Source organism: Salvelinus namaycush, chromosome 42 (genome assembly GCF_016432855.1).
Source record: "Salvelinus namaycush isolate Seneca chromosome 42, SaNama_1.0, whole genome shotgun sequence".
In the NCBI taxonomy this organism is placed as follows: Eukaryota; Metazoa; Chordata; class Actinopteri; order Salmoniformes; family Salmonidae; genus Salvelinus; species Salvelinus namaycush.
The window spans coordinates 7626765-7639949 of NC_052348.1; the positions used below are offsets into that span (position 1 = coordinate 7626765).

Here is a 13185-nt window from a genome sequence, read left to right on the forward strand (position 1 = left end):
TAATCACGTACTGATTTTTATCCACAAGTCAGTTTTGTGGAAACACAATGCTGGTGGGGAAAATGGGCATATTTTCTTTATGCAGATTTTTGAATATTCGCATGAAAATCTGTAGCCAATTAGATGGAAATCTAGCTACAAAGTGTAATGAATTCACACTTCAGAACAGTAGGCGACAATTAGTTGGAAATCTAGCTACAAAGTGTAATGAATTCACACTCCAGAACAGTAGGCGACAATTAGTTGGAAATCTAGCTACAAAGTGTAATGAATTCACACTCCAGAACAGTAGGCGAACGCAGCAGGCGGTGGCATGCCCCCCCAAACGAATTTTTGCGGACCGCCATAATATCATAGAAGAAGAAGTAAACGGAAGTGAACGGTGACCAATAATCATTTCCACGTTAGGGTTTTGTTATTTCAAAGTTTTTTTAACACCCTGGAACTCAATATGACAAATTTCACTACACAGCATCACATACCTACCCTAGATAGTGTTTAGTTCGCTTTGGAGACAAGACTTGGTTGATAGATGTTATCTAGGTAACTCTAGCTAGCTAGTTGCTAACAATGGCTAACTGTAACGGAATGGTTTTTCACACTCAAATAGCCTCTATTATGGAGGTGCTAGCAAATGCAGCCGTGGCAGAGATCTGTAAAGTCGTAGACGACGACTATGCAGTGTTTCGTTTGGAAATTTCTCAAAGCCAGAAAGAAAACAGGACATTGCGGAGGAAACTACAACTCCTGGAACTGAAGGTGGCACGGGAGCGCACAGAGAGGACAATGCGAGAGCGCGTCTTCGCCAGTCGTCCCAGTACTTTCAACATCCTAGACCGATACAGAGGAATGGCAAGAGGTACATTTTGCAAAGGCGTGGGTGCGCGGCCTGTCGCCGTTCTATAGCTATAGAACAGTGCCTGTCGCCTAGTTCCCCTCTGAACGTGTGACTTGTGTTAACGAGAATTGGGTCTTGGTCAGTTTTTGGATTGTATGCAATAATTCCCCTGATTACTTAGCTATCTTGCACAAAAAAACAATATCGTATTCTAACCAGATTCTTGATATACTATATTTCCTATTTACTAATTGAAAACAATGATGCATGGGACATAATCAATCTATAAATAGTATATCAAGAAGTTGAGAAGTGTTATCTTACATCCTTGCCAATTCTAGACAGTATCAATAGTATACAATATAGTGCTGAACATTGACAGTACCAAACCACCTCTTTTACCCCAATCACTCTCAGGTGAAGGACATCTCACTGGAGGCCACAGGAGCTTTGTGAAGCCAGTGGGACGCAATACATGGAGAGATGACCAACCAATCACAGTTGATGAGAGGAGTGGAACCTCAACCCAGCATGTTATCGTGATAGAGGTCAGTGCAATATTGTCACATTAAAATTACAGTACATCAAATGTGGCCAGTTCATTTCAGAAAGGCTCCCCTCAGCTATTCACTTGCTTACATGTATGTCCTCATTTATCTTCCATAGGGGAGCTTGTGAGACTTCACTATGACATTGTTATCCAATACAACTCATGTACCGGTAATAACCTCTTCTCTTCTTGTGTCAGTCTGCAGGTGCAGAGGCTACAGGTCCTGGGGTCAAGCAGGAGATGACTGAAAGAGTGGAAGACCCACGGCACAGCGGAGACGTCCAGACTGGAGCGGCAGGGGAGCCCCCTGTAGCCACGGAGAACCCCACCACCCCAGCGCAGTCCAGGACCCAACGCAGCATCATGGAGGTCAGTGGAACCCCGAACGCCGTCCTCAAGTTAGAGACCGACACCAAGACTAACTGTAACACAGGCTCTTACACACAGGCTCTTACACACAGGATCTGACCACAGATCAGACCCAGAGAGACTGGGGCTGGGGAGACTAGGCTGTCATCCAGAACCAGAGGACAATTCATTCCCATGGGGATGGTGACGCGATGATCTGTCTTGTTCTTACGCTACAGAGATGGAGCCTGGCAACATATACCCTCTGTTTAGAGCAGTTGTGGACTCTAGTCACATGACTTGGACTCGAGTCTGACTAGACTCCCCACAAGTGTCTTGGGACCGGTCTGAAGTCGGTACAACCAATCTGCCAACTTCTGTCTGTAGCAGCCGAACGTTTGGGCTACACACTAATATGACCCCTCAGTGGAAAGATGGGACTCTCACGTGTTTTGCTCTAGGACGCCCACAGGCCTCACAAGACCCGTCTGATGGTCCCCCAGTACCAGTGGAAAAAATTAATGGCAATATATTTGGAGTCTGTTTAGTGACAAAAATAAGGGGTTAAATACACGTAAAAAAAATACAAATATATCTCTCAGATATAGGACAGACACTTCAGAACGAACTTACTTTAGATTTTTTTGGGAGGGGCTATCTGTTGTACAATGTAGTGAATTTCATATTCATTGTGTTTGTGTGGGCTAATAGCAATAAGGCCCAACATTTTTTTTCCATCAAATAATAAAAAATAGGTATACTTCAAGGGGTCTTAAAATTCAAGATCAAATAGTTAAATTATCCTTGGTATGGCCTTAAAACAATTCCATATAGCTTAGTAGAATCCCCCCCACCCTGGCTTAGACTGTTATGGGTTAAACTGACTGATCGGGAAGCTTTTCTTTAGAAGAATGGGGTGGAAACTACCACTTCTTAGAAGCGTGTTTCAAACTGTGGCCTTCCTGTATAGATCGGTGATGACTGTGTCATTTTCTTTAGTGATCAGAATGTCAAGGAAGCTGACACTAGAGTAATCAAAGTCCACGGTGAAATTAAAATGATAATTTGATTTATTAAGAAACTCATGGAACATCAAGCTCAGTGGGAGTCCCATCAAATAATACCAATATATCATCTATATAACGTTGATATAATTTGATCATGGATTAAAAAAAGGGATTCTGATTAGGGTTGGGAATGTGATCATGCTCTAAGCCAGTGGTTCCCAACCTTTTTCGGTTGTTGTACCACCAACTGAATTTTGCTCTGCCCGGAGTACCCCTGAAGTATCACCTCGTGTGCATTTTACCAGTAAGTCTATGGTCTCATGAGTCTTCTAAAGTAACCCCAGCGGATAGGCCAAGTACCCCTGGTTGGAAACCATTGCTCTAATTGTCCCATATAAAGATTACCATAATTGGGTGCCATCGTACTCCCCATAGTGGTTCCTTTTGTTTGTTGGAAAAAGTAACTTCTAAACATGAAACAGATATTTGTGTGTAACAGCTCTGCTAGGTCTCTGGTACATGAGGAGCTAGGCCAAGATTCTGTAGGGCGTTTTTCCAAAAAGAAGCTAGTGGCCTCTAGTCCACTTTGGTGGGGTATTTATGTGTATAGGCTTTCAAACATCAAAACAGGTCACAGATATTAGTATTTTTCACGCATCATTTCCAAATCATCCAAAAGTATCTCAAATTGATTGTGAAGCTCAACAAAGTCACTTAGAGATGATGTGGGAAAAATGCTAATATCTGTCCAATGACTTGAATGGGATTTGTACCACAAATGCTAAAACGTTAGCATGTGAGACTCAGAGGTTGTGACTTGCTTGTGAGTCGAATAATAGTGACTTGGTCCCTCCCACCTCTGGTTTAGAGACACAGACTGATCTGTCTAGAGGGGACTGAAACCGGTACAGTAGTAGTGTATACTCTGAAGGGTGCCTAGATAAGAAAGGGGAGGGTCTGGTCATAGATGAGGCGACTGAAAGTGGAGGGCGACGCTCCTCCCACATGGAATTCAGATAGTCACCTAGGAGACGGACACTCACAGGGCAGAGATTTCTTAGAATAGAGTGAAATTTTAGAGACAAATCTAAATGTCGCAACCCACTCCCCTTTACACACATTCAGCAATCGCGACCCAGTGTCCACATCATTTCTTTTTTTTTAATCAGGTATTGAACTCAAACAACAGGGCTAGAGCCCAGGCTCATGGAGGAGGAGCAACATCAGGCAATAGTAAAGAGAAACGGTTCCTCTGCATGTTCTGTAACAAAGGCTTCAGCTGCCCCCAGAAGGTGGAGATCCACCAGAGGGTCCACACAGGGGTGAAACCCTACAGCTGTACATGTGTCACAGAGGCTGGCAGCCTGAAGAGGCACTAGAGGGACCACACAAGGGAGAAATTGTACAGGTGCCCCCAATGTGAGAAGTTCTCCCGCCAGCAACAGCTGAAGATCCTCACTGGAGAAATGCAGTTCGCCTGTACGCACTGTGAGAAGAGGTTCTAAATAGCTGACTCATATTTACCCACATCATATTTATGTCCACCATGATGAGTTTAACAACAATGAAGTCATTCTGGAACTACAGTATAGGCCTCAAACGTAGTGGGGAAGCATAAACACTCCATGTTGAACATGTTTATTATCTGTGTGTACGTACCTGAGGGAGTGTATGTCTGTTTAATCTGTATCACCTCTCTTCCAGGAGGAGGAGGGTCCAGAGGTGCTGCTGGTGAAGGAGGAGGGGTGTGAGGAGGGTCTACGGAACCCTGAGGGGACCATGGTCATGGAGAACAACCAGACTACACCACCTCCTGAACCCACAGAGGAACCAGCTGAGCAGCACAGGACCACACACAGTCTCACTGAGGTGAGCCCACTGTAAACTACAGTCTGAATGGTATTAGGTCAGGGCCCATATCCACAAAGCCTCTCAGAGCAGGAGTGATGATCTAGGATCAGTTTACCCTTTTAGATCATAATGAATAGGATTATATGGAAAGATCAGCACTTCTACTCAGACTCTTTGTGGATACGGGCCCAGGTCTTGATTAATTTTGTCTAAAGTGTGGGACCATGCCTTTGATCAAAGCATTAAATAAAGTGTCACGTAATCAAATCAACTAACACGTTTGCATAGTATTCATAGCAATCCCTCATTGCCCAATCAGAAGATGCTCCTTAGCAGGGTGCTCATATCAGATTTCTTGATCCAACATCCTCTCACTCTGTATCTCTTACAGTCAGTAGACATGGAGGATGGGAAGCCTGATCTGCTGCTAGTCAAAGAGGAGACTATAGAAGACAGACCAGAAAGCATTGACCTGCTGAGTGGACTAAAGATGGGGGAGCAAGGTAAGGGAGAAATACATATAGCACATTGTCTTCCGACAGCTGACGTCACTCCAACACCACGCTCGTTCCTCCTCATAGTACCGGTTTCAATTCAAGTGCCAATGCCGTTTATCAAACTCCAGGCGGTGCTATGGTCAGATAACTTGAAAATAGAGCTCTTTGGCGTCGAAAAACTGGAAGCATATGCAAATAAAAAAAGTACGGTAAAATATGGTAGTAGAGCTTTGATGTTATGGGGCTTTTTGCTGTTCCTGTTTTTGCTTTATCTTTGTCAGCGATGACAATAATTTGGGACCTGAGTTCTCTTCCATGTCTGTAAAGTCTGTTTTGTAACCTCTTCCTGTAGATGGTTGGCTGGAGGCTAACAGTGTAGACTGGATGGCCATCTTGGATTCCCAGACCCAGACGAGTACAGCCAAGGGCTCCAGGGATGACATCAACAAGCCGGCCTGGACCAGAGGCGACATAGTGGCGGCCAGTGGATGGGAAAGCGTCCTTAACTCTGGGCTTGGGAGCATTGTTCAACATAACCAGAAACTGACAGTTGAACACAAAACAACATCTAAACTTAAACTCCATGACAACATACTGGTTGAGGCAAGGGTGAGGCGTAGATTTGGTCCACTGGGACGGGGAGGTGTTCGTATGAGAACAGACTCGGCTAGCAATTCTCCGTCCTGCTCCTATAGTTGTGATTCAGAGAGACTGATGGGGCCTCAGGTTTACCCCCTAACAGGTTCTGCCTTCAGCCTGCCTTCTAAAGGTTCTATCAACTTGAACATGGACCCTGCGACAACACAGACACTCTCTGGCCTTCGTCCTCCTCACACTCTCCTGTTAAACCAGACCTCAGACAATATCAGTGCCTCAACACTTAATGGCTACACAAGTCCATTGACAAATGACAGTAGTAGTAGTAACGCTATCAGCAGATCCAGTGGCAAAGAGAAGCGCTTCCCGTGTTCATTCTGTGGGAAAGCCTTCAGTTTCCCCAAACAGATGGAGATCCACCAGAGGATGCACACGGGGGAGAAACCATTTGGCTGCCAGCTGTGCCGGGCCAGTTTCTCTCAATCCTCCAACCTGAAGAGGCACCAGAGAGTCCACACAGGGGAGAAACCCTACAGCTGCCCCCAGTGTGAGAAGAGGTTCTCCCGCCAGCACCAGCTGAAGATGCACCTGAAGGTCCATACAGGAGAGAGGCCGTTTGCCTGTACACACTGTGGGAAGAGGTTCTCGGAGAGTAGCTATCTCAGGATACACCAGCAGAAAATGCACACCGCCCATGTATAGTAATATGTAATGTAGTACTAGTTTAGTTAATTCTGTTGGTAATAGATGTATCGGGAACTGGATGAGGTGAACTGAGGAAAGAATGAGTATGATGAGGCAGAGAAGATGATATGATGGTGTCTGTAAAAATGCTTCACTGATGAAGAGTGACAAACTTTGTGTCTTTAGGTGTTTTATAGTGAGATAATGATAGTGCCTTAATTCATGAAGCATTGAAGCTGTGTGTAATGTTGAACCATTTCCAAAGTATTCTATAGTTACTTTCATCAAAGCAAAGGTACCAGGTTTACAGAAAAGGTCAATTGTGAGAAGTTTTTCTACTTGTCATGTATCGTTTTGTGCAATATATGTGATTGTAATGCTATTTGTTTAAATTAAATACTAAATTGCTTCTGCTGACTGACCTGATTATTTTTGTATCATTGCAGAGACTGAGTTTGGACTTTCTTTTTAATAATAAACTCCAATGGCTCCATATTGTTATTGCTAGGCAGGAAACTAAGTGATAGGGCAATAAACTTTTCCTTCTCCCTTAACCTGACCTCGACCCCTTTCATCACTAATCCATGGTTCTCTCCCCTGATCAATGCTGCCACGTGATTGTTTTCCCTGCGCTCAGTACATTCCAAGCTTAATTGCATCCACCATATACCTTCCTCCTACAGATAACCATTAACCTCTGGTGTAGCATCTCAGCACCCCTCAGGTCTATTATAACTAATTATTAATAACATTTAAAGCTCAGAAATCCATACCCATCATTAGGTATAGGCTTGACTGTGGTTAGCATTTTATAACATGTCATGTTTCTATGTGTACAGCAAAGAATGTCTTATAAACCTTTATGCTTTTCTGTATAATCTTTGTTTGCAGTTTCCAGTCCATGAAGATCTGCTGATATCCGGTGTTGCTGGTTGGAGAGACTGGACCTCTGAGGTGGCCCCGGATCAGGACCATGGATCAGGAGCCGTTACTCTTCCTTACTGAGTCAGAACCAGGACCCAACCACGGGGGACAGACACTCAACCACATAGAACACAACCAGTGGACAGGTGGACTGAACAACCTCAGTCCTGGTGGTCATCAGAGAGACAGGGGATCCAGTCTGCAGCACAGACCCTTCTCTTCACAGTCTCAGTGCAGGGATGAAGCAGGGCCTGGGGCTGATAGAGATAGACCCACCTGTTCCTGTGATACAAACACCACAGTATTCCTGTTGAACAGAGCAGGTCACCCTGGGCTTCAGCCTTCACAGAGAGTGGTGGGAGCCTTATCAGCAGGTCTGTCTTCTCCTTCAGGGTCTCATCTAATGCCTGGTGAATGGGTTCATAGAAGGCCTGGACCTGGGTCTAGCCTTCCTCAGTTACCTCATGGTTACCCCACCAATACAGACAGGGTCAGGATGGACATTCACCACGAGATGTACCTAGCCTATAACACAGCACAAAATCCCATCAACACCCAAACAATGGCTCAAGGAGGGAGGTCAGAAAACGTCCTCTGCTGTCATTGGGTCACAAAGTGGGAGGCCCGAGTATTAAGACGGCGCAGACAAGCTGGCTCATGCTAACTATATGAAGATGCACCATACTGTTCACACCAAGGAGAGGCCCTTCAAGTGCAAACTGTTACAAGAGCTTCTCCTTCCTGAGTAACCTTATCAGACATAAGAGTGTCCACAATGGGGATAAATTGTACACATTCTTTAGGTGACATAGTTATGTGAAGTGTCTTTGGGAGTAACCACATACTTGTCATTTGAAACAGGCTTGAGTAAATACTTGTTTTTAGAGACAGTAAACTTAGGCTAGAACAAGAACAGTTTAATATTTACCTTACTTAGGTGATTGATGGAATAAAGTCATTATTTTCTACTCTATTCTTGCTAACACACTGTGCTTTTTAAAGAAGTCTACTCAGCTTGAAATACCGTGATCATGAATAGGAGTTTGTAATAAGCAGTACCTGTTTTCATTTAACTACGCTCTTTGAGCTATGACGTCAGCCAATAATATCCTTGCTCTTCAGTAAACGGAAGTAAACAGTGACCAATAAGTTCCCCGTTGGCGTTTTTATTGTTATTTAAAAGTTTCTTAATACACTGGTACTCAACATAATTAATTTAACTGCACAGCATCATATACTTATCTTATTTAGGGTTTAATTCGCTTTAGAGACAGGACTTGATAGGTGTTCTTGTAACGCTAGCTAGCTGCTAACTGTATGGTTTTTCACACTCAAATAGCCTCCATCATGGAGGTGCTAGCGAATGAAGCCGTGGCAGAGATCTGTAAACTCGTAGACGATGACTGCAGTGTTTCGTTTGGAAATAACTCAAAGCCGGAAAGAAAACAGGGCATTGCGAAGGAAACTACAGCTCCTGGAACTAAAGGTGTCACGGGAGCGCGTCTTTGCCAGTCGTCCCAGTAGTGTCAAGATCGTCGACCTATACAGAGGAATGGAAAGAGGTACGTTTTGCAATAGGCGGAGCCTGCGCGGCTTTCAAAACAAATTGTATTGGTCACATACACATGGTTAGCCGATGTTAATGCGAGTGTAGCGAAATGCTTGTGCTTCTAGTTCCATCAGTGCAGTAATAGCTAACAAGTAATCTAACAATTCCCCAACAACTACCTAATACACACATCAAAAGGGGTGAATGAGAATATGTACATAGAAATATATGGATGAGCAATGGCCGAGCAGCATATGCAATGTGCAATATATGGTATAAAATACATATGATATGAGTGATGTAAGATGTGTAAACATTTATTTAAACTGCCATTATTTAAAGTGACTAGTGATCCATTTATTAAAGTGGCCAGTGATTGGTCTCAATGTAGGCAGCAGCCTTTTTGCGTTAGTGATTGCTGTTTAACAGTCTGATGGCCTTGAGATAGAAGCTGTTTTTCAGTCTCTCGGTCCCAGCATTGATGCGCTTATACTGACCTCACCTTCTGGATGGTAGTGGGGTGAACAGGCAGTGGCTCGGGTGGTTGATTATCCTCTTGGCCTTCCTGTGACATCGGTGCTGTAGGTGTCATGAAGGGCAGGTAGTTTGCCCCCGATGATGCATTGTGCGGACTGCACCAACCTCTGGAGAGCCTTGCAGTTGACCCGAGCCACTGCTTGTTCACACCGCTAGAGACACCGAGAGACTAAAAAACAGCTTCTATCTCAAGGCCATCAGACTGCTAAACAGCAATCACTTTCAGATACACTGAGTGTACAAAACATGAATGACCCCTCCCATCAGAACAGCTTCAATTCGTGGGTGCATGGACTTTACAAGGTGTCGAAAGGGTGCCATAGGGATGCTGGCCCATGTTGACTCCAATGCTCCCCAAACTTGTCTAGTTGGCTGGATGTCGTTTAGGTGGTGGACCATTATTGATACACATGGGAAACTGTTGAGCATGAAAAACCCTGCAGCGTTGCAGGCCTTGACACAAACCGATGTGCCTGGCACCTACTACCATACCCGTTCAAAGGCACTTAAATATTTTGTCTTGCCCATTCACCCTCTGAATGCCTCACATACACAATCCATGTCTCAAGGCTTAAAAATCATTCTTTAACCTGTCTACTCCCATTCATATACACTGATTGAAGTGGATTTAACAAGTGACATCAATAAGGGATTGTAGCTTTCACCTGGTCAGTCTGTCATGGAAAAAGCAGGTGTTCTTAATGTGTTGTACACTCAGTGTAAATTTACATTAAAAACCAAAGTCTAATTGTTTTACCCAAAAATGAAGGACTTATTAGCCTACTCCGTTTTTGTCATGGAGGGCTCATTGCTTCAAAACATGGTTAAAAAATAAATGCTGCTCTCATTGAAAGGCATGCTTTGAGCTGTTATTACTGCAATATGCTGAATTTGTTATAGCCATAATGTTACAATTTTTGTTGGTGATACCATAGAACTAGGAATTATAATACTTTTTAATAGGATCTCTATGGATAATTTGCAGCTTTTAAGCATGTGTCCATTAGGCCTGTTTTTTTAACCAGCACAAATTAGATTGAGCATCCTCATTTATCTGCCATAGGGGAGCTTGTGAGACTTCCCTACGACATTGTTATCCAATTCGACTCATGTACCGGTAATAACCTCCTCTCTTCTTGTGTCAGTCTGCAGAGGCTGCAGGTCCTGGAGGATCGTCTCTGGTGAAGCAGGAGAGGTCTGAAGGAGAGGAGGACCGACGGCACAGCAGAGACATCCAGACTGGAGTAGCAGCTGGAGCGCCCCCTGTAGCCACGGACGACCCCACCACCACCCCAGCGCAGCCCTGGACCCGAAGCAGCGGAAGCAGTGGAATGCTGAACGCCGTCCTCAAGTCAGAGACAGACATCAAGACTTTAACTGTAACATAAAGGCTCTTACACACAGGATCTGACCATAGATCAGACCCAGAGAGACTGGGGCCACTGGGCTGTCCTACTGCTCCCGGCTCAGAGTATTTACCGGTATTTCAACATAGCCAAAGGACGGTTCATTCCCGTGGAGATGGTGATGGTGACACGTTAGCCACTGGCGGTGATGATCTGTCTTGTTCTTACTCTACAGAGATGGACCCTGGCAACATGCCCTTGTGTTTAGAGACACAGACTGATCTGTCTAGAGGGGACAAAAACCGGTACAGTAGTAGTGTATATTCTGAAGGGCGCCTAGATGAGAAAGGGGAGGATCTGGTCATAGATGAAGTGACTGTGAAAGTGGAGGGAGATGTTTCTCCCACATGGAATACAGATAATCACCTGGGAGATGGACACTCACAAGGAAGAGATTTCTTAAATTACAGGGAAAGGTTAGAGACAAATCCAAATGTCTCGACCCACTCCCCTTTACACGGGTTCAGGGATCGCGTCCGAGTGTCCACGTCGATGGGGCCTTCCGATTCACACGGCAGCTTCCTTTTCGACAGGGCTAGAGCCCAGGCTCAGGGAGGGGGAGAAACGTCTTGTTCTTACACTACAGAGATGGACCCTGACAACATGCCCTTGGGTTTAGAGACACAGACTGATCTCTCTAGAGGGGACTGGAACCAGTACATTAGTAGTGTATACTCTGAAGGGTGCCAAGATAAGAAAGTGGAAGCTATAGTGGTAGAGGTGAAAGTGGAGGGTGACGCTCCTCCCACATGGAATGAAGATTGTCTGTCTCCTAGGTGACTCACAGGGCAGAGATTTCTTAGATTACAGGGGAAGCTTAGAGACAAATCTAAATGCCGCCAACTACTCCCCTTTAAACGCATTCAGGGATCGCGACCCAGTGTCCACATCGATGACACCTTCCAATTCACACGGCCACTTCCTTTTCGATCAGAACTCAAATGACCAAAGGGCCAAGGCTCCAGGAGGGGGACCAACATCAGGCAATAGTAAAGAGAAATGGTTCCTCTGCGTGTTCTGTAACAAAGGCTTCAGCTGCCCCCAGAAGGTGGAGATTCACCAGAGATTCCACACAGGGGTGAAACCCTTCAGTTGTACCTAGTGTCACATGCGCTTTGCCCAGGCTGGTGACCTGAAGAGGCACCAGAGGGTCCACACAGGGGAGAAACCCTTCAGCTGCCCTCAGTGTGAGAAGAGGTTCTCCCATGCTGGTGACCTGAAGCGGTACCAGAGGGTGCACACAGGGGAGAAATCCTTCAGCTGCCCTCAGTGTGAGAAGAGGTTCTCCCATGCTGGTGACCTGAAGCGGTACCAGAGGGTGCACACAGGGAAGAAATCCTACAGTTGTACCCAGTGTCACATGTGCTTCGCCCTGGCTGGCAACCTGAAGATGCACCTGAAGGTCCACACGGGAGAGAGGCCAATCGCCTGTAGGCATTGCGGGAAGAGGTTCTCAGAGAGGAGCTACCTAGGTTTCCATCCCAATTGGTGACAGATTTTCATTGTGAATATTGTAACCGCAAAAGCCTTGGTTTCATGCATGTTAACATCAAAAGCCTCCTTCCTAAGTTTGTTTTATTCACTGCTTTAACACACTCCACAAACCCTGATGTCCTAGTCGTGTCTGAATCCTAGCTTAGGAAGGCCACCAAAGATTCTGAAATTTCCATCCCCAACAACAACATTTTCCGTCAAGATAGAACTGCCAAAGGGGGCGGAGTTGCAATCTACTGCAGCGATAGCCTGCAGAGTTCTGTCATACTATCCAGGTCTATATGGACACCATATGTGAATTGATTGACCCTCATCTCTCTTCAGAGTTCGTACTGTTAGGTGACCTAAACTGGGATATGCTTAACTCCCCGGCCGTCCTATAATCTAAGCTAGATGCCCTCAATCTCACACAAATGATCAAGGAATCTACCAGGTACAACCCTAAATCCCTAAACATGGGCACCCTCATAGATATCATCCTGACCAACTTGCCCTCCAAATACACCTATGCTGTCTTCAACCAGTATCTCAGCGATCACTGCCTCATTGCTTGCGTCCACGGTCAAACGACCACCCCTCATCACTGTCAAACGCTCCCTAAAATACTTCAGCGAGCAGGCCTTTCTAATCGACCTGGCCCTGGTATCCTGGAAGGATATTGACCTCATCCCGTCAGTAGAGGATGCCTGGTTGTTCTTTAAAAGTGCTTTCCTCACCATCTTAACTTCTACTTGGTACTCATCCCGGATCCGGGAGCACCCTCATCAGTAAAAAAGCTGACTAGCATAGCCTAGCATAGCGCCACAAGTAAATACTAGCATCTAAATATCATGAAATCACAAGTCCAAGACACCAGATGAAAGATACACATCTTGTGAATCCAGCCATCATTTCTGATTTTTA

At 45.1% G+C, this 13185-nt stretch overlaps 1 protein-coding gene across 1 annotated transcript; it reads left to right on the plus strand.

Annotated features, from left to right (window-relative positions):
• Window positions 1-369: 369 nt before the first annotated feature.
• Window positions 370-6486, plus strand: LOC120034888. Its single transcript, XM_038981542.1, has 6 exons — window positions 370-859; window positions 1256-1386; window positions 1587-1757; window positions 4448-4612; window positions 4986-5097; window positions 5444-6486. Exons 1-6 carry the CDS (start codon window positions 571-573, stop codon window positions 6388-6390), a joined length of 1815 nt encoding a protein of 604 aa, XP_038837470.1. The 5' UTR covers window positions 370-570; the 3' UTR covers window positions 6391-6486.
• The last annotated feature ends 6699 nt before the right edge of the window (window positions 6487-13185 follow it).